The sequence below is a fragment of the Taudactylus pleione genome, unplaced genomic scaffold (genome assembly GCF_031769625.1).
Source record: "Taudactylus pleione unplaced genomic scaffold, aTauple2 ptg000168l, whole genome shotgun sequence".
In the NCBI taxonomy this organism is placed as follows: Eukaryota; Metazoa; Chordata; class Amphibia; order Anura; family Myobatrachidae; genus Taudactylus; species Taudactylus pleione.
Genome location: NW_028284570.1, coordinates 1,870,105 through 1,892,415, shown reverse-complemented (window position 1 = coordinate 1,892,415; position 22,311 = coordinate 1,870,105). Strand labels below are relative to the sequence as shown.

Genomic DNA, 22,311 nt, shown 5'->3' with positions numbered 1-22,311 from the left:
TAATTCCTGAGTTAGGTCAGAGCCTGTGTAAGTGTGTGTGAGGCTGTGTGTGAGGCTGTGATGGTACTCCATGTTACTGATGGTATCTCAGTATTGTGTAATCACTGTGTGTGATGAGGTTAGTAATTCCTGAGTAAGGTCAGAGCCTGTGTAAGTGTGTGTGAGGATGTGATGGTACTCCATGTTACTGATGGTCTCTCAGTCTTGTGTAATCACTGCGTGTGATGAGGTTAGTAATTCCTGAGTAAAGTCAGAGTCTATGTAAGTGTACGTGAGGCTGTGATGGTACTCCATGTTCCCCTTGGTATCTCAGTCTTGTGTAATCACTGTGTGTGATGAGGTTAGTAATTCCTGAATAAGGTCAGAGCCTGTGTAAGTGTGTGTGAGGATGTGATGGTACTCCATGTTACTGATGGTGTCTCAGTCTTGAGTAATCACTGTGTGTGATGAGGTTAGTAATTCCTGAGTAAGGTCAGAGCCTGTGTAAGTGTGTGTGAGGATGTGATGGTACTCCATGTTACTGATGGTTTCTCAGTCTTGTGTAATCACGGTGTGTGATGAGGTTAGTTATTCCTGAGTAAGGTCAGAGCCTGTGTAAGTGTGTGTGAGGCTGTGATGGTACTCCATGTTACTGATGGTATCTCAGTCTTGTGTAGTCACTGTGTGTGATGAGGTTAGTAATTCCTGAGTAAGGTCAGAGCCTGTGTAAGTGTGTGTGAGGCTGTGATGGTACTCCATGTTACTGATGGTCTCTCAGTCTTGTGTAATCACTGCGTGTGATGAGGTTAGTAATTCCTGAGTAAAGTCAGAGTCTATGTAAGTGTACGTGAGGCTGTGATGGTACTCCATGTTCCCCTTGGTATCTCAGTCTTGTGTAATCACTGTGTGTGATGAGGTTAGTAATTCCTGAGTAAGGTCAGAGCCTGTGTAAGTATGTGCGTGGATGTGATGGTACTCCATGTTACTGATGGTATCTCAGTATTGTGTAATCACTGTGTGTGATGAGGTTAGTGATACCTGAGTAAGGTCAGAGCCTGTGTGAGGATGTGATGGTACTCCATGTTACTGATGGTCTCTCAGTCTTGTGTAATCACTGCGTGTGATGAGGTTTGTAATTCCTGAGTAAGGTCAGAGCCTGTGTATGTGTGTGTGAGGCTGTGATGGTACTCCATATTACTGATGGTGTCTCAGTCTTGTGTAATCACTGTGTGTGATGAGGTTAGTAATTCCTGAGTAAGGTCAGAGCCTGTGTAAGTGTGTGTGAGGCTGTGATGGTACTCCATGTTACTGATGGTTTCTCAGTCTTGTGTAATCACTGCGTGTGATGAGGTTAGTGATACCTGAGAAAGGTCAGAGCCTGTGTAAGTGTGTGTGAGGATGTGATGGTACTCCATGTTACTGATGGTCTCTCAGTCTTGGGTAATCACTGCGTGTGATGAGGTTAGTTATTCCTGAGTAAGGTCAGAGCCTGTGTAAGTGTGTGTGAGGCTGTGATGGTACTCCATGTTACTGATGGTCTCTCAGTCTTGTGTAATCACTGCGTGTGATGAGGCTAGTTATTCCTGAGTAAGGTCAGAGCCTGTGTAAGTGTGTGTGAGGCTGTGATGGTACTCCATGTTACTGATGGTCTCTCAGTCTTGTGTAGCCACTGTGTGTGATGAGGTTAGTAATTCCTGAGTAAGGTCAGAGCCTGGATAAGTCTGTGCGAGTGTGTGATGGTACTCCATGTTACTGATGGTTTCCCAGTCTTGTATAATCACTGTGTGTGATGAGGTTAGTATTTCCTGAGTAAGGTCAGAGCCAGTGTAAGTGTGTGTGAGGATGTGATGGTACTCCATGTTACTGATGGTATCTCAGTCTTGTGTAATCACTGTGTGTGATGAGGGTAGTAATTCCTGAGTAAGGTCAGAGCCTGTGTAAGTGTGTGTGAGGCTGTGATGGTACTCCATGTTACTGATGGTTTCTCAGTCTTGTGTAATCATTGCGTGTGGTGAGGTTAGTAATTCCTGAGTAAGGTCAGAGCCTGTGTAAGTGTGTGTGAGGCTGTGTGTGAGGCTGTGATGGTACTCCATGTTACTGATGGTATCTCAGTCTTGTGTAATCACTGCGTGTGATGAGGTTAGTAATTCCTGAGTAAGGTCAGAGCCTGTGTAAGTGTGTGTGAGGATGTGATGGTACTCAGGAATTACTAACCTCATCACACACAGTGATTACACAATACTGAGATACCATCAGTAACATGGAGTAAGGTCAGAGCCTGTGTAAGTGTGTGTGAGGATGTGATGGTACTCCATGTTACTGATGGTCTCTCAGTCTTGTGTAATCACTGCGTGTGATGAGGTTAGTAATTCCTGAGTAAAGTCAGAGCCTATGTAAGTGTACGTGAGGCTGTGATGGTACTCCATGTTCCCCTTGGTATCTCAGTCTTGTGTAATCACTGTGTGTGATGAGGTTAGTAATTCCTGAGTAAGGTCAGAGCCTGTGTAAGTGTGTGTGAGGCTGTGATGGTACTCCATGTTACTGATGGTTTCTCAGTTTTGTGTAATCATTGTGTGTGTTGAGGTTAGTAATTCCTGAGTAAGGTCAGAGCCTGTGTAAGTGTGTGTGAGGCTGTGTGTGAGGCTGTGATGGTACTCCATGTTACTGATGGTATCTCAGTCTTGTGTAATCACTGCGTGTGATGAGGTTAGTAATTCCTGAGTAAGGTCAGAGCCTGTGTAAGTGTGTGTGAGGATGTGATGGTACTCCATGTTACTGATGGTATCTCAGTATTGTGTAATCACTGTGTGTGATGAGGTTAGTAATTCCTGAGTAAGGTCAGAGCCTGTGTAAGTGTGTGTGAGGATGTGATGGTACTCCATGTTACTGATGGTCTCTCAGTCTTGTGTAATCACTGCGTATGATGAGGTTAGTAATTCCTGAGTAAAGTCAGAGCCTATGTAAGTGTACGTGAGGCTGTGATGGTACTCCATGTTCCCCTTGGTATCTCAGTCTTGTGTAATCACTGTGTGTGATGAGGTTAGTAATTCCTGGGTAAGGTCAGAGCCTGTATAAGTGTGTGTGAGGCTGTGATGGTACTCCATGTTACTGATGGTGTCTCAGTCTTGTGTAATCACTGTGTGTGATGAGGTTAGTAATTCCTGAGTAAGGTCAGAGCCTGTGTAAGTGTGTGTGAGGCTGTGATGGTACTCCATGTTACAGATGGTATCTCAGTCTTGTGTAGTCACTGTGTGTGATGAGGTTAGTAATTCCTGAGTAAGGTCAGAGCCTGTGTAAGTGTGTGTGAGGATGTGATGGTACTCCATGTTACTGATGGTATCTCAGTCTTGTGTAATCACTTTGTGTGATGAGGTTAGTTATTCCTGAGTAGGGTCAGAGCCTGTGTAAGTGTGTGTGAGGCTGTGATGGTACTCCATGTTACTGATGGTCTCTCAGTCTTGTGTAATCACTGCGTGTGATGAGGTTAGTTATTCCTGAGTAGGGTCAGAGCCTGTGTAAGTGTGTGTGAGGCTGTGATGGTACTCCATGTTACTGATGGTCTCTCAGTCTTGTGTAATCACTGCGTGTGATGAGGTTAGTAATTCCTGAGTAAGGTCAGAGCCTGTGTAAGTGTGTGTGAGGCTGTGATGGTACTCCATGTTACTGATGGTTTCTCAGTCTTGTGTAATCACTGCGTGTGATGAGGTTAGTGATACCTGAGTAAGGTCAGAGCCTGTGTAAGTGTGTGTGAGGATGTGATGGTACTCCATGTTACTGATGGTCTCTCAGTCTTGGGTAATCACTGCGTGTGATGAGGTTAGTAATTCCTGAGTAAGGTCAGAGCCTGTGTAAGTGTGTGTGAGGCTGTGATGGTACTCCATGTTACTGATGGTGTCTCAGTCCTGTGTAGCCACTGTGTGTGATGAGGTTAGTAATTCCTGAGTAAGGTCAGAGCCTGGATAAGTCTGTGCGAGTGTGTGATGGTACTCCATGTTGCTGATGGTTTCCCAGTCTTGTATAATCACTGTGTGTGATGAGGTTAGTAATTCCTGAGTAAGGTCAGAGGCTGTGTAAGTGTGTGTGAGGCTGTGATGGTACTCCATGTTACTGATGGTATCTCAGTCTTGTGTAATCACTGCGTGTGATGAGGTTAGTAATTCCTGAGTAAGGTCAGAGCCTGTGTAAGTGTGTGTGAGGATGTGATGGTACTCCATGTTACTGATGGTATCTCAGTATTGTGTAATCACTGTGTGTGATGAGGTTAGTAATTCCTGAGTAAGGTCAGAGCCTGTGTAAGTGTGTGTGAGGATGTGATGGTACTCCATGTTACTGATGGTCTTTCAGTCTTGTGTTATCACTGCGTGTGATGAGGTTAGTAATTCCTGAGTAAAGTCAGAGCCTATGTAAGTGTACGTGAGGCTGTGATGGTACTCCATGTTCCCCTTGGTATCTCAGTCTTGTGTAATCACTGTGTGTGATGAGGTTAGTAATTCCTGAGTAAGGTCAGAGCCTGTGTAAGTGTGTGTGAGGCTGTGATGGTACTCCATGTTACTGATGGTGTCTCAGTCTTGTGTAATCACTGTGTGTGATGAGGTTAGTAATTCCTGAGTAAGGTCAGAGCCTGTGTAAGTGTGTGTGAGGCTGTGATGGTACTCCATGTTACTGATGGTATCTCAGTCTTGTGTAGTCACTGTGTGTGATGAGGTTAGTAATTCCTGAGTAAGGTCAGAGCCTGTGTAAGTGTGTGTGAGGCTGTGATGGTACTCCATGTTACTGATGGTTTCTCAGTCTTGTGTAATCATTGCGTGTGATGAGGTTAGTAATTCCTGAGTAAGGTCAGAGCCAGTGTAAGTGTGTGTGAGGCTGTGTGTGAGGCTGTGATGGTACTCCATGTTACTGATGGTATCTCAGTCTTGTGTAATCACTGCGTGTGATGAGGTTAGTAATTCCTGAGTAAGGTCAGAGCCTGTGTAAGTGTGTGTGAGGATGTGATGGTACTCCATGTTACTGATGGTATCTCAGTATTGTGTAATCACTGTGTGTGATGAGGTTAGTGATACCTGAGTAAGGTCAGAGCCTGTGTAAGTGTGTGTGAGGATGTGATGGTGCTCCATGTTACTGATGGTCTCTCAGTCTTGGGTAATCACTGCGTGTGATGAGGTTAGTAATTCCTGAGTAAGGTCAGAGCCTGTGTAAGTGTGTGTGAGGCTGTGATGGTACTCCATGTTACTGATGGTCTCTCAGTCTTGTGTAATCACTGCGTGTGATGAGGTTAGTAATTCCTCAGTAAGGTCAGAGCCTGTGTAAGTGTGTGTGAGGCTGTGATGGTACTCCATGTTACTGATGGTGTCTCAGTCCTGTGTAGCCACTGTGTGTGATGAGGTTAGTAATTCCTGAGTAAGGTCAGAGCCTGGATAAGTCTGTGCGAGTTTGTGATGGTACTCCATGTTACTGATGGTTTCCCAGTCTTGTATAATCACTGTGTGTGATGAGGTTAGTAATTCCTGAGTAAGGTCAGAGCCTGTGTAAGTGTGTGTGAGGATGTGATGGTACTCCATGTTACTGATGGTATCTCAGTCTTGTGTAATCACTGTGTGTGATGAGGTTAGTAATTCCTGAGTAAGGTCAGAGCCTGTGTAAGTGTGTGTGAGGCTGTGATGGTACTCCATGTTACTGATGGTTTCTCAGTCTTGTGTAATCATTGCGTGTGGTGAGGTTAGTAATTCCTGAGTAAGGTCAGAGCCTGTGTAAGTGTGTGTGAGGCTGTGTGTGAGGCTGTGATGGTACTCCATGTTACTGATGGTATCTCAGTCTTGTGTAATCACTGCGTGTGATGAGGTTAGTAATTCCTGAGTAAAGTCAGAGCCTATGTAAGTGTACGTGAGGCTGTGATGGTACTCCATGTTCCCCTTGGTATCTCAGTCTTGTGTAATCACTGTGTGTGATGAGGTTAGTAATTCCTGAGTAAGGTCAGAGCCTGTGTAAGTGTGTGTGAGGCTGTGATGGTACTCCATGTTACTGATGGTGTCTCAGTCTTGTGTAATCACTGTGTGTGATGAGGTTAGTAATTCCTGAGTAAGGTCAGAGCCTGTGTAAGTGTGTGTGAGGCTGTGATGGTACTCCATGTTACTGATGGTTTCTCAGTCTTGTGTAATCATTGCGTGTGATGAGGTTAGTAATTCCTGAGTAAGGTCAGAGCCTGTGTAAGTGTGTGTGAGGCTGTGTGTGAGGCTGTGATGGTACTCCATGTTACTGATGGTATCTCAGTCTTGTGTAATCACTGCGTGTGATGAGGTTAGTAATTCCTGAGTAAGGTCACAGCCTGTGTAAGTGTGTGTGAGGATGTGATGGTACTCCATGTTACTGATGGTATCTCAGTATTGTGTAATCACTGTGTGTGATGAGGTTAGTAATTCCTGAGTAAGGTCAGAGCCTGTGTAAGTGTGTGTGAGGATGTGATGGTACTCCATGTTACTGATGGTCTCTCAGTCTTGTGTAATCACTGCGTGTGATGAGGTTAGTAATTCCTGAGTAAAGTCAGAGCCTATGTAAGTGTACGTGAGGCTGTGATGGTACTCCATGTTCCCCTTGGTATCTCAGTCTTGTGTAATCACTGTGTGTGATGAGGTTAGTAATTCCTGGGTAAGGTCAGAGCCTGTGTAAGTGTGTGTGAGGCTGTGATGGTACTCCATGTTACTGATGGTGTCTCAGTCTTGTTTAATCACTGTGTGTGATGAGGTTAGTAATTCCTGAGTAAGGTCAGAGCCTGTGTAAGTGTGTGTGAGGCTGTGATGGTACTCCATGTTACAGATGGTATCTCAGTCTTGTGTAGTCACTGTGTGTGATGAGGTTAGTAATTCCTGAGTAAGGTCAGAGCCTGTGTAAGTGTGTGTGAGGCTGTGATGGTACTCCATGTTACTGATGGTTTCTCAGTCTTGTGTAATCACTGCGTGTGATGAGGTTAGTAATTCCTGAGTAAGGTCAGAGCCTGTGTAAGTGTGTGTAAGGATGTGATGGTACTCCATGTTACTGATGGTATCTCAGTCTTGTGTAATCACTGTGTGTGATGAGGTTAGTTATTCCTGAGTAGGGTCAGAGCCTGTGTAAGTGTGTGTGAGGCTGTGATGGTACTCCATGTTACTGGTGGTCTCTCAGTCTTGTGTAATCACTGCGTGTGATGAGGTTAGTAATTCCTGAGTAAGGTCAGAGCCTGTGTAAGTGTGTGTGAGGCTGTGATGGTACTCCATGTTACTGATGGTGTCTCAGTCCTGTGTAGTCACTGTGTGTGATGAGGTTAGTAATTCCTGAGTAAGGTCAGAGCCTGTGTAAGTCTGTGTGAGTGTGTGATGGTACTCCATGTTACTGATGGTTTCCCAGTCTTGTATAATCACTGTGTGTGATGAGGTTAGTAATTGCTGAGTAAGGTCTGAGCCTGTGTAAGTGTGTGTGAGGATGTGATGGTACTGCATGTTACTGATGGTATCTCAGTCTTGTGTAATCACTGCGTTTGATGAGGTTAGTAATTCCTGACTAAGGTCAGAGCCTGTGTAAGTGTGTGTGAGGCTGTGATGGTACTCCATGTTACTGATGGTGTCTCAGTCTTGTGTAATCACTGTGTGATGAGGTTAGTAATTCCTGAGTAAGGTCAGAGCCTGTGTAAGTGTGTGTGAGGCTGTGATGGTACTCCATGTTACTGATGGTTTCTCAGTCTTGTGTAATCACTGCATGTGATGAGGTTAGTGATACCTGAGTAAGGTCAGAGCCTGTGTAAGTGTGTGTGAGGCTGTGATGGTACTCCATGTTACTGATGGTCTCTCAGTCTTGTGTAATCACTGCGTGTGATGAGGTTAGTAATTCCTGAGTAAGGTCAGAGCCTGTGTAAGTGTGAGTGAGGCTGTGATGGTACTCCATGTTACTGATGGTCTCTCAGACTTGTGTAATCACTGCATGTGATGAGGTTAGTAATTCCTGAGTAAGGTCAGAGCCTGTGTAAGTGTGTGTGAGGCTGTGATGGTACTCCATGTTACTGATGGTCTCTCAGTCTTGTGTAATCACTGTGTGTGATGAGCTTAGTTATTCCTGAGTAAGGTCACAGCCTGTGTAAGTGTGTGTGAGGATGTGATGGTACTCCATGTTACTGATGGTTTCTCAGTCTTGTGTAATCACTGTGTGTGATGAGGTTAGTAATTCCTGAGTAAGGTCAGAGCCTGTGTAAGTGTGTGTGAGGATGTGATGGTACTCCATGTTACTGATGGTCTCTAAGTCTTGTGTAATCACTGCGTGTGATGAGGTTAGTAATTCCTGAGTAAGGTCAGAGCCTGTGTAAGTGTACCTGAGGCTGTGATGGTACTCCATGTTACTGATGGTATCTCAGTCTTGTGTAATCACTGTTTGTGATGAGGTTAGTAATTCCTGAGTAAGGTCAGAGCCTGTGTAAGTGTGTGTGAGGATGTGATGGTACTCCATGTTACTGATGGTCTCTCAGTCTTGTGTAATCAGTGTATGTGATGAGGTTAGTAATTCCTGAGTAAGGTCAGAGCCTGTGTAAGTGTGTGTGAGGCTGTGATGGTACTCCATGTTACTGATGGTTTCTCAGTCTTGTGTAATCACTGCGTCTGATGAGGTTAGTGATACCTGAGTAAGGTCAGAGCCTGTGTAAGTGTGTGTGAGGATGTGATGGTACTCCATGTTACTGATGGTCTCTCAGTCTTGTGTAATCACTGCGTGTGATGAGGTTAGTAATTCCTGAGTAAGGTCAGAGCCTGTGTAAGTGTGTGTGAGGATGTGATGGTACTCCATGTTACTGATGGTCTCTCAGTCTTGTGTAATCACTGCATGTGATGAGGTTAGTAATTCCTGAGTAAGGTCAGTGCCTGTGTAAGTGTGTGTGAGGCTGTGATGGTACTCCATGTTACTGATGGTATCTCAGTCTTGTGTAATCACTGCGTGTGATGAGGTTAGTAATTCCTGAGTAAGGTCAGAGCCTGTGCAAGTGTGTGTGAGGATGTGATGGTACTCCATGTTACTGATGGTATCTCAGTCTTGTGTAATCACTGTGTGTGATGAGGTTAGTAATTCCTGAGTAAGGTCAGAGCCTGTGTAAGTGTGTGTGAGGCTGTGATGGTACTCCATGTTACTGATGGTGTCTCAGTCCTGTGTAGTCACTGTGTGTGATGAGGTTAGTAATTCCTGAGTAAGGTCAGAGCCTGTGTAAGTCTGTGTGAGTGTGTGATGGTACTCCATGTTACTGATGGTTTCCCAGTCTTGTGTAATCACTGCGTGTGATGAGGTTAGTAATTCCTGAGTAAGGTCAGAGCCTGTGTAAGTGTGTGTGAGGATGTGATGGTACTCCATGTTACTGATGGTCTCTCAGTCTTGTGTAATCACTGCGTGTGATGAGGTTAGTAATTCCTGAGTAAGGTCAGAGCCTGTGTAAGTGTGTGTGAGGATGTGATGGTACTCCATGTTACTGATGGTCTCTCAGTCTTGTGTAATCACTGCGTGTGATGAGGTTAGTAATTCCTGAGTAAGGTCAGAGCCTGTGTAAGTGTGTGTGAGGCTGTGATGGTACTCCATGTTACTGATGGTGTCTCAGTCCTGTGTAGCCACTGTGTGTGATGAGGTTAGTAATTCCTGAGTAAGGTCAGAGCCTGGATAAGTCTGTGCGAGTGTGTGATGGTACTCCATGTTACTGATGGTTTCCCAGTCTTGTATAATCACTGTGTGTGATGAGGTTAGTAATTCCTGAGTAAGGTCAGAGCCTGTGTAAGTGTGTGTGAGGATGTGATGGTACTCCATGTTACTGATGGTATCTCAGTCTTGTGTAATCACTGTGTGTGATGAGGTTAGTAATTCCTGAGTAAGGTCACAGCCTGTGTAAGTGTGTGTGAGGCTGTGATGGTACTCCATGTTACTGATGGTTTCTCAGTCTTGTGTAATCACTGCGTGTGATGAGGTTAGTAATTCTTGAGTAAGGTCAGAGCCTGTGTAAGTGTGTGTGAGGCTGTGTGTGAGGCTGTGATGGTACTCCATGTTACTGATGGTATCTCAGTCTTGTGTAATCACTGCGTGTGATGAGGTTAGTAATTCCTGAGTAAGGTCAGAGCCTGTGTAAGTGTGTGTGAGGATGTGATGGTACTCCATGTTACTGATGGTATCTCAGTCTTGTGTAATCACTGTGTGTGATGAGGTTAGTAATTCCTGAGTAAGGTCAGAGCCTGTGTAAGTGTGTGTGAGGCTGTGATGGTACTCCATGTTACTGATGGTGTCTCAGTCCTGTGTAGTCACTGTGTGTGATGAGGTTAGTAATTCCTGAGTAAGGTCAGAGCCTGTGTAAGTCTGTGTGAGTGTGTGATGGTACTCCATGTTACTGATGGTTTCCCAGTCTTGTGTAATCACTGCGTGTGATGAGGTTAGTAATTCCTGAGTAAGGTCAGAGCCTGTGTAAGTGTGTGTGAGGATGTGATGGTACTCCATGTTACTGATGGTCTCTCAGTCTTGTGTAATCACTGCGTGTGATGAGATTAGTAATTCCTGAGTAAGGTCAGAGCCTGTGTAAGTGTGTGTGAGGCTGTGATGGTACTCCATGTTACTGATGGTGTCTCAGTCCTGTGTAGCCACTGTGTGTGATGAGGTTAGTAATTCCTGAGTAAGGTCAGAGCCTGGATAAGTCTGTGCGAGTGTGTGATGGTACTCCATGTTACTGATGGTTTCCCAGTCTTGTATAATCACTGTGTGTGATGAGGTTAGTAATTCCTGAGTAAGGTCAGAGCCTGTGTAAGTGTGTGTGAGGATGTGATGGTACTCCATGTTACTGATGGTATCTCAGTCTTGTGTAATCACTGTGTGTGATGAGGTTAGTAATTCCTGAGTAAGGTCACAGCCTGTGTAAGTGTGTGTGAGGCTGTGATGGTACTCCATGTTACTGATGGTTTCTCAGTCTTGTGTAATCACTGCGTGTGATGAGGTTAGTAATTCTTGAGTAAGGTCAGAGCCTGTGTAAGTGTGTGTGAGGCTGTGTGTGAGGCTGTGATGGTACTCCATGTTACTGATGGTATCTCAGTCTTGTGTAATCACTGCGTGTGATGAGGTTAGTAATTCCTGAGTAAGGTCAGAGCCTGTGTAAGTGTGTGTGAGGATGTGATGGTACTCCATGTTACTGATGGTATCTCAGTCTTGTGTAATCACTGTGTGTGATGAGGTTAGTAATTCCTGAGTAAGGTCAGAGCCTGTGTAAGTGTGTGTGAGGCTGTGATGGTACTCCATGTTACTGATGGTGTCTCAGTCCTGTGTAGTCACTGTGTGTGATGAGGTTAGTAATTCCTGAGTAAGGTCAGAGCCTGTGTAAGTCTGTGTGAGTGTGTGATGGTACTCCATGTTACTGATGGTTTCCCAGTCTTGTGTAATCACTGCGTGTGATGAGGTTAGTAATTCCTGAGTAAGGTCAGAGCCTGTGTAAGTGTGTGTGAGGATGTGATGGTACTCCATGTTACTGATGGTCTCTCAGTCTTGTGTAATCACTGCGTGTGATGAGGTTAGTAATTCCTGAGTAAGGTCAGAGCCTGTGTAAGTGTGTGTGAGGCTGTGATGGTACTCCATGTTACTGATGGTGTCTCAGTCCTGTGTAGCCACTGTGTGTGATGAGGTTAGTAATTCCTGAGTAAGGTCAGAGCCTGGATAAGTCTGTGCGAGTGTGTGATGGTACTCCATGTTACTGATGGTTTCCCAGTCTTGTATAATCACTGTGTGTGATGAGGTTAGTAATTCCTGAGTAAGGTCAGAGCCTGTGTAAGTGTGTGTGAGGATGTGATGGTACTCCATGTTACTGATGGTATCTCAGTCTTGTGTAATCACTGTGTGTGATGAGGTTAGTAATTCCTGAGTAAGGTCACAGCCTGTGTAAGTGTGTGTGAGGCTGTGATGGTACTCCATGTTACTGATGGTTTCTCAGTCTTGTGTAATCACTGCGTGTGATGAGGTTAGTAATTCTTGAGTAAGGTCAGAGCCTGTGTAAGTGTGTGTGAGGCTGTGTGTGAGGCTGTGATGGTACTCCATGTTACTGATGGTATCTCAGTCTTGTGTAATCACTGCGTGTGATGAGGTTAGTAATTCCTGAGTAAGGTCAGAGCCTGTGTAAGTGTGTGTGAGGATGTGATGGTACTCCATGTTACTGATGGTATCTCAGTCTTGTGTAATCACTGTGTGTGATGAGGTTAGTTATTCCTGAGTAGGGTCAGAGCCTGTGTAAGTGTGTGTGAGGCTGTGATGGTACTCCATGTTACTGATGGTCTCTCAGTCTTGTGTAATCACTGCGTGTGATGAGGTTAGTAATTCCTGAGTAAGGTCAGAGCCTGTGTAAGTGTGTGTGAGGATGTGATGGTACTCCATGTTACTGATGGTTTCTCAGTCTTGTGTAATCACTGTGTGTGATGAGGTTAGTAATTCCTGAGTAAGGTCAGAGCCTGTGTAAGTGTGTGTGAGTCTGTGATGGTACTCCATGTTACTGACGGTTTCTCAGTCTTGTGTAATCACTGCGTGTGATGAGGTTAGTGATACCTGAGTAAGGTCAGAGCCTGTGTAAGTGTGTGTGAGGATGTGATGGTACTCCATGTTACTGATGGTCTCTCAGTCTTGTGTAATCACTGCATGTGATGAGGTTTGTAATTCCTGAGTAAGGTCAGTGCCTGTGTAAGTGTGTGTGAGGCTGTGATGGTACTCCATATTACTGATGGTGTCTCAGTCTTGTGTAATCACTGTGTGTGATGAGGTTAGTAATTCCTGAGTAAGGTCAGAGCCTGTGTAAGTGTGTGTGAGGCTGTGATGGTACTCCATGTTACTGATGGTTTCTCAGTCTTGTGTAATCACTGCGTGTGATGAGGTTAGTGATACCTGAGTAAGGTCAGAGCCTGTGTAAGTGTGTGTGAGGATGTGATGGTACTCCATGTTACTGATGGTCTCTCAGTCTTGGGTAATCACTGCGTGTGATGAGGTTAGTAATTCCTGAGTAAGGTCAGAGCCTGTGTAAGTGTGTGTGAGGCTGTGATGGTACTCCATGTTACTGATGGTCTCTCAGTCTTGTGTAATCACTGCGTGTGATGAGGTTAGTAATTCCTGAGTAAGGTCAGAGCCTGTGTGAGGCTGTGATGGTACTCCATGTTACTGATGGTGTCTCAGTCCTGTGTAGCCACTGTGTGTGATGAGGTTAGTAATTCCTGAGTAAGGTCAGAGCCTGGATAAGTCTGTGCGAGTGTGTGATGGTACTCCATGTTACTGATGGTTTCCCAGTCTTGTATAATCACTGTGTGTGATGAGGTTAGTAATTCCTGAGTAAGGTCAGAGCCTGTGTAAGTGTGTGTGAGGCTGTGATGGTACTCCGTGTTACTGATGGTATCTCAGTCTTGTGTAATCACTGCGTGTGATGAGGTTAGTAATTCCTGAGTAAGGTCAGAGCCTGTGTAAGTGTGTGTGAGGATGTGATGGTACTCCATGTTACTGATGGTATCTCAGTATTGTGTAATCACTGTGTGTGATGAGGTTAGTAATTCCTGAGTAAGGTCAGAGCCTGTGTAAGTGTGTGTGAGGATGTGATGGTACTTCATGTTACTGATGGTCTCTCAGTCTTGTGTTATCACTGCGTGTGATGAGGTTAGTAATTCCTGAGTAAAGTCAGAGCCTATGTAAGTGTACGTGAGGCTGTGATGGTACTCCATGTTCCCCTTGGTATCTCAGTCTTGTGTAATCACTGTGTGTGATGAGGTTAGTAATTCCTGAGTAAGGTCAGAATCTGTGTAAGTGTGTGTGAGGCTGTGATGGTACTCCATGTTACAGATGGTGTCTCCGTCTTGTGTAATCACTGTGTGTGATGAGGTTAGTAATTCCTGAGTAAGGTCAGAGCCTGTGTAAGTGTGTGTGAGGCTGTGATGGTACTCCATGTTACTGATGGTATCTCAGTCTTGTGTAGTCACTGTGTGTGATGAGGTTAGTAATTCCTGAGTAAGGTCAGAGCCTGTGTAAGTGTGTGTGAGGCTGTGATGGTACTCCATGTTACTGATGGTTTCTCAGTCTTGTGTAATCATTGCGTGTGATGAGGTTAGTAATTCCTGAGTAAGGTCAGAGCCTGTGTAAGTGTGTGTGAGGCTGTGATGGTACTCCATGTTACTGATGGTATCTCAGTCTTGTGTAATCACTGCGTGTGATGAGGTTAGTAATTCCTGAGTAAGGTCAGAGCCTGTGTAAGTGTGTGTGAGGATGTGATGGTACTCCATGTTACTGATGGTATCTCAGTATTGTGTAATCACTGTGTGTGATGAGGTTAGTAATTCCTGAGTAAGGTCAGAGCCTGGATAAGTCTGTGAGAGTGTGTGATGGTACTCCATGTTACTGATGGTTTCCCTGTCTTGTATAATCACTGTGTGTGATGAGGTTAGTAATTCCTGAGTAAGGTCAGAGCCTGTGTAAGTGTGTGTGAGCATGTGATGATACTCCATGTTACTGATGGTATCTCAGTCTTGTGTAATCACTGTGTGTGATGAGGTTAGTAATTCCTGAGTAAGGTCAGAGCCTGTGTAAGTGTGTGTGAGGCTGTGATGGTACTCCATGTTACTGATGGTTTCTCAGTCTTGTGTAATCATTGCGTGTGGTGAGGTTAGTAATTCCTGAGTAAGGTCAGAGCCTGTGTAAGTGTGTGTGAGGCTGTGTGTGAGGCTGTGATGGTACTCCATGTTACTGATGGTATCTCAGTCTTGTGTAATCACTGCGTGTGATGAGGTTAGTAATTCCTGAGTAAGGTCAGAGCCTGTGTAAGTGTGTGTGAGGATGTGATGGTACTCCATGTTACTGATGGTCTCTCAGTCTTGTGTAATCACTGCGTGTGATGAGGTTAGTAATTCCTGAGTAAGGTCAGAGCCTGTGTGAGGCTGTGATGGTACTCCATGTTACTGATGGTGTCTCAGTCCTGTGTAGCCACTGTGTGTGATGAGGTTAGTAATTCCTGAGTAAGGTCAGAGCCTGGATAAGTCTGTGCGAGTGTGGGATGGTACTCCATGTTACTGATGGTGTCTCAGTCTTGTGTAATCACTGTGTGTGATGAGGTTCGTAATTCCTGAGTAAGGTCAGAGCCTGTTTAAGTGTGTGTGAGGCTGTGATGGTACTCCATGTTACTGATGGTATCTCAGTCTTGTGTAATCACTGTTTGTGATGAGGTTAGTAATTCCTGAGTAAGGTCAGAGCCTGTGTAAGTGTGTGTGAGGCAGTGATTGTACTCCATGTTACTGATGGTTTTGCAGACTTGCGAAGTATTACGGATGTAAGGTAAAGGGGGCGTCCTTATGTTAGGCTGCGATGGCATTGGGATAGCAATCAATAGCATATTTTCGCAGTTAGACTGCGTGCGTAATCGCAGTTGCGATCGCGATAGCGATCCGCACTGAATCAGGCCCAGAGTGTATTATCCTGGTGGATTATTCCATCATTGTAAGGTTGCATGAAGTCCATGAAGTGCTGCAAGTGGTCATCAAGCAATGCAACGTAGCGGTTACCGGTCAATGATGTGTTCAGGCGTGCCAGCGGACACACCCCATGCCACGTGGACACACCCCATGCCACGTGAACACACCCCTTGCCATTATGAGCCAGTGTCGCTTGTCTGTTACCGTGGACAATTCTAGGCCAGATGCCGCTGGTCGGGATCATTAAGTACCCGTGGTCGGCCACTGCGCTATCCGTGGTAGGTGGTAATGCCTTCCTTGAGGTATTCCTGGTACACACGTGACACCGTAGATCGAGGATTGTTAAATGGCCGAACAACTTCGGTAATGGAATGTCCCATCTGTCAGGCACCCACTGTCATGCCCCATTCGAACTCCGATAATTCACCTCGTCTTGCCATGAGCAGCCTAGTCAGTGTTCATACTGACTCACGAGATGTCAGATTGTAACTGATGCAGATCTGGGCATTTCCAAGATGTCACAGTACGGTGACCCTACCTACCATGACCTTTACATGCTGCTATCCCAAGACTTTTAGCACTTCAATGTATTTAACAGAATAAAATCTTTTCTAGACATAGTTACTAATAATGTATTCAAATTTGCGATAGATAAATGGGAACACCTGGATTTTGTTAGAATACAGAAAAATCTCCAAATTATTTGGTACTGTATGTCGTGTTTTGTATTGTTTGTCGTGTATTTTATATTGTTTGTTGTGTTTTGTACTGTGTCATTTGTACTGTATGTTGTGTTTTGTACTGTATGTTGTGTTTTGTGTTGTATGTTGTGTTTAGTACTGTATGTTGTGTTTTGTACTGTATGTTGTGTTTTGTATTGTATGTTGTGTTTTGTACTGTATGTTGTGTTTTGTACTGTATGTTGTGTTTTGTACTGTATGTCGTGTTTTGTATTGTATGTTGTGTTTTGTACTATATGTTGTGTTTTGCACTGTATGTTGTGTTTTGTACTGCATGGCATGTCGTGTTTTGTACTGTATGTCGTGTCTTGTACTGCATGGCATGTCGTGTTTTGTACTGTATGTCATGTTTTGTACTGTATGTCATGTTTTGTACTGTTTGTCATGTTTTGTACTGTTTGTCGTGCTTTGTACCGTATGTTGTGCTTTGTACCGTATGTTGTGTTTTGTACCGTATGTTGTGTTTTGTAACGTATGTCGTGTTTTGTCCTGTATGTCGTGTTTTGTACCGTTTGTCGTGTTTTGTACCGTATGTCGTGCTTTGTACCGTATGTCGTGCTTTGTACCGTATGTCGTGCTTTGTACCGTATGTCGTGTTTTGTCCTGTATGTCGTGTTTTGTCCTGTTTGTTGTGTTTATGGAGTAAACCTAAAACCAGTGTCTGCTTGGAACCCTCAGTCGGGGGCCGTGTGCCTACATGCAGCAGCCAGGAGGGGGCATACCGCGGTGGTGAAAGCCCTGCTGCAGAAGGGAGCACAAGTGGACGCTAGGACTAAGGAGGACTACACTGCCCTACACATTGCCGTGGAATCCTGCAAACCACAAGTAGTCCAGACCCTGCTCGGCTTTGGGGCACAAGTACAACCGAAAGGAGGAAAAGTAAGTTCATGAAGATGTTCTCCTCCCTCAGGGCAAAGAGCCAGAGGTGTAGCCCACATTGTATCCTGGGCAGGCAGGTGCGTAACTGTTCTCTCAGCTTCTGGCTCAGCTCAGCATTATAATATAACCTCACTAAGATGTTACACATGCAGTATCTGATCCTCCACTTCAGGTGAGTCACAGGCGTAAGGGTGTATTTATTGCTATAGCCTATTGGAGTGGTGTCAGGCGGAAAGGGTCTGTCAGACCACACAGAGAGTCCTTACCCAGGATGCTGGGTTTATTGATAACAGCAGGGTAACAGCGGGAAGCAGAGTAGCGGTATTGCAGGTGCCTCACCTAAGGAGCTATGTATTGTGTGGGTGCACAGTACTGTGACGCTCTACAGATGGCGCCTGCTGCATATGAGCAGTAGTCCAGCGATGATGTAATCAGGCCGGAGGTTGCACCTCTCTCTGACACTGGGTCCTAGTGCCCAGCATGTATAGTATAGAGAGACCATGCCGGAGCGCACTGCTCCCTAACAGACTTTGTATATATTGTAGTGTAGCTGTGTAGGGTGACCTGTAATTTCCTGTAGTAGTGGACAGTGGGCCTGATTCAGCAAGGAACGCATTTGCTAATACGCACACAATTGGTCGATTTATTCGCACTGCATATGCATCGCGGTGCACAAGCCAGATGCTGCAGTCAGAACTGCATACGCAGAGGCTATACAGATGCATGACAGAGTGATTGACAGGAAGTGCCGTTTGCAGGTGGTGTGGGGGTGACAGGGTGTTGGGGGTGGGTCGGGAGAACGCAGGCGTGCCAGTGCATTTTAACGGCATTGCAGGGGTGTGCATAAATTATCCACTGCGATACCATACACCTCCTGAGGCCTCATAGCGTGCGCTGAAGTTAGCAGTTCCTGAGTGAGGTCTGACCTACCTTCTCTGTGCGTATGGGTCCGATGTTACTCTGATACCTTATGTCTGGCTGCGATCCCAATGCGAATGCAAACATTTAAATAGCACCTCTGATATTAGCAACTGTGGTGCGTGCGTATAAGCGGAATTGCGATCTGTAGTGAATCATATCTTGTAGTATTGGAAACTGACATATAGTATCCTGTAGTAAAGGAGGGTGACCTGTAATATCTTGTAGTAAAGGAGGGAGACCTGTAATATGTACTCAAGGAGGGTGACCTGTAATATCTTGTAGTAAAGGAGGGAGACCTGTAATATGTACTCAAGGAGGGTGACCTGTAATATCTTGTAGTAAAGGAGGGAGACCTGTAATATGTACTCAAGGAGGGTGACCTGTAATATCTTGTAGTAAAGGAGGGTGACATGTAATATCCTGTACTAGTGGAGGTGACCTGTAATATCTTGTAGTAAAGGAGGGAGACCTGTAATATCTTGTAGTAAAGGAAGGAGACCGGTAATATAATGTAGTAAAGGAGGGTGACCTGTAATATCTTGTAGTAAAGTAGGGTGACCTGTAATATCTTGTAGTAAAGGAAGGAGACCTGTAATATCTTGTAGTAAAGGAGGGTGATCTGTAATATCTTGTAGTAAAGGAGGGAGACTTGTAATATCTTGTAGTAAAGGAGGGAGACCTGTAATATCTTGTAGTAAAGGAGGGAGACCTGTAATATCTTGTAGTAAAGGAGGGTGATCTGTAATATCTTGTAGTAAAAGAGGGTGACCTGTAATTTGCTGTAGTAGATTAGAGGGTGACATGAAATATCCTGTAGTAATGGAGAATGCCCTGTAATATCCTTTAGTAGTATGGGGTGACTTGTAATATCTTGTAGTAAAGGAGGGTGACGTAATTTGCTGTAGTAGTGGAGAGTTTCCTGTAATTTGCTGTAGTAGAGTAGAGGGTGACATGAAATATCCTGTAGTAATGGATGGTGCCCTGTAATATCCTTTAGTAGTAGAGGATGACCTGTAATATACTTGAATAGTGGATGATGACCTGTAATATCATGTAGTAGTGGAAGGTTACCTGAAATATTATGTAGTAGTGGATGTTAACTTGTAATTTACTGTAGAAGTGGAGACAGACCTGTAATATCCTGTAGAAGTGGAGACTAACCTGTAATATCCTGTAGTAGTAGTGACTGACCTGTAATATCCTGTAGAAGTGGAGACTGACCTGTAATATCCTGTAGAAGTGGAGACTGACCTGTAATATCCTGTAGTAGTGGAGACTGAACTGTAATATCCTGTATAAGTGGAGTGACCTGTAATATCCTGTATAAGTGGAGTGACCTGTAATATCCTGTAGAAGTGGAGACTGACCTGTAATATCCTGTAGTAGTGGAGACTGACCAGTAATATCCTGTATAAGTGGAGTGACCTGTAATATCCTGTAGAAGTGGAGACTAACCTGTAATATCCTGTAGTAGTGGAGACTGACCTGTAATATCCTGTAGTAGTAGAGACTGACCTGTAATATCCTGTAGAAGTGGAGACTGACCTGTAATATCATATACTGTAAATGGGTGTATGATTAATTTTTTAGACTTGCGGATCTACCTGAAGTGCACCTGACACTCTCCGCTCTAGCTGTGATTACTTGGAGTACTTTACATGACCACATGATGGCGACAAACTCCCACAATGTGATATTTTGTAACTCATTCAACACTGATTCTGAGATGGACGGAATTATAACATTTTGCGCCTGTGTCGGAGATGTACTGGGCATGCGTCCCGATGGTTGAAGTCAGGGAATGAGTTTCGGAATTACATGGAGACCTATGCAACTTTGATAGGCATTCTGCAGCGGGCGTGTCAGGGTTGTGCCGGTGTCGGGGACTATGACGCATAAGGCAGCCATGTTCCAACGGGCATTCTGAGCAATGTCAGATGGTGCGGCCGATGTCCGATCTGTGGTGCGCACATCAGTGGATTTACGTCGTGGCCGATGGGTGCCTCAAAAGGAAGCCCATCTGCCGTGGCCTTAGTATAAAGACGCAGTAGCAGCCCTGAACCTTGTTGCAGCCGCTACTGTAAATGCGCCCCCCTCTGCATCACCCCTGAATGTATATAACTAATGCAGAACACACTGACCATGTTACAGGATACAGATATTACAGGGAACAGTGTGAGTTGTCACCTGCTTATCTGGAAGTGGAAGAAAGGACTTACTGTATGTGTTTCAGCCATCAGGCTCATTTATATCCGGTGTTTCCATAATAGTACAGGTGCTGTGGAATGGTGTAGACACTGCCTGGGGGGGGGGGCGGGGGGCACTTTCTTTGCTTTCCATTTAAAGTCCAGGGGGTACATTTGCTAAAGACAAACATTTGCCGGCAGGTTGAATTCACTGCACAGCTCTTGCACTTTGACCTTCAAACCTCCAGATTTACTATTTCGCAGTTTGGAGGGGTCATTGTAAAACTGCCATCAATGTGCAGCGCTTAAACATGGCCAAAGCGCCACAAAGCCGCCGATCAGAAGATGAAGAGGCTCAGTGCATTTATCACGAGTGCTACCGACTAAGGTGAAACAAAACAGCAATTATTTATTTATTATTTATTAACAGTTTCTTATATAGCGCAGCATATTCCGTTGCGCTTTACAATTTGAATCAACATTATAGAACAAGACTGGGTTGTAAAAGACAGACATAAATAAGGGTGAGAGGGCCCTGCTCGCAAGCTTACAATCTATAGGGAAATAGGTGTTGATACACAAGGAGAGGTGCCACAAATTGCAAATTGGTCCAGCCCGATTGCAGATGTTCTTGGTGAGCTGTATAATCCAATCACACTGGAAAGTTGGCCTAGGGTTAGGAGGATGTTGTATTGAAGAAAGAGAAGATGTGATAGGTGTTTAGTATAAGAAGGGAGTTAGATAGGGAGCTATAAAAGGTTAGGTGGGCGGTCCTGGAATCTGATAAGCTTGTCTAAAGAGGTGAGTTTTCAGAGAATGCTTGAATGTTTGGAGACTAGAGGAAAGTCTTATTGTGCGTGGGAGGATATTCCACAGGGTGGGTGCAGCCCGAAAAAAGTCCTGTAACCATGCATGGGAACAAGTAATGCGCGGGGATGAGAGACACAAATCTTGTGCAGAGCGGAGATGTCGGGTTGGAAGATATTTTGAGATAAGTGAAGAGATGTATGTTGGTGTGGTTTGGTTAATAGCTTCATGCGTGAGTGTATTTTATATTGAATACGGTAGAAGACCGGCAGCCAATGGAGGGACTGACAGAGTGGATCAGCAGACACTGAACGTTTGGTGAGAAAGATCAACCTCGCAGCTGCATTCAAAATGGATTGTAATGGTGATAGCCTGTTTTTGGGAAGACCAATAAGGAGACTATTGCAATAGTCAATGCGGGAAATTATGAGTGCGTGTATTAGAGTTTTTGCAGTGTCTTGTGTAAGATATAATAATTATCTCATGAGGGCATTATCATTTTATCATATTTTATGAGTATATTAGAGTTAATAGTACAATATTATTTTATAGATTTATTATGTTGAAATTAGATTGCTGATGGGGACAAATAAAAAAAATACTTATTATGGGGGCAACGGTTATTATAAAAAAACAACAACAAGGTGATCTTGACAAATTTCCACCTAACCTAACGAGGACTTGTCATGAAATACATGGATTGTGCTCAGAGGCTGGAGCGCCATCGTTATGGGCCCAGTAATGCGCAGTTCGGCCCTGATTGTACGCTTGTGAGCTGCGTCTTCCTACCTCTTTACAGGTCTGCTAATGCCATGTCTGTCTTTTATCACTGTATGTATTCCCCTTAGTAAAGCACTACAGAGTACAGTATGCCAGTGCTATAGGAATAAACGTTAGTAAATAAGATTGTAACCATGTCGTTATCTCTCAGATGCAGGAGACACCATTGCATATCGCTGCACAGATAAAGGACGGGGAGAAAGTGGGCGAGATCCTGCTGAAGAGCGGAGCCGACGTTAACATGGAGCGCGCGGTGAATACATTCTATACACATTGTGACCCTGATTACCATCCCCCCATTCCTATAGACGGCTCAGTCGCCTTCCACATCTTTAGGACAGTGTACTACAGGGATCACCCACAGGTCAACAAGTTGATACTGCAGTCCTTTGAGCTACTGTGACATCACTGGCCACACCCCTGTGTATGAATCAACTAATCCACTCAGCACATTTCTGTACAGCAAGGTCTGCAAATCTGTCATCCATGCTCTGCCTGCTCAGAGAATCACTAGGCTCCTCCTGTGGCGGCTTGCTGCAGAGGAGTGTAAGAGCATGGTGGCCGCCTCCCCGC

The 22,311-nt window shown here is 44.7% G+C and overlaps 1 protein-coding gene across 1 annotated transcript in view; it reads left to right on the top strand.

Annotated features, from left to right (window-relative positions):
• LOC148521400 (uncharacterized) overlaps positions 1-22,311 on the top strand; it is a 206,981-nt gene that overhangs the window by 75,662 nt on the left and 109,008 nt on the right. The window contains 2 exon segments of the mRNA XM_088475227.1: positions 16,844-17,044; positions 21,890-21,991. Of these exon segments, the coding sequence (XP_088331353.1) occupies positions 16,844-17,044; positions 21,890-21,991 (303 nt within the window).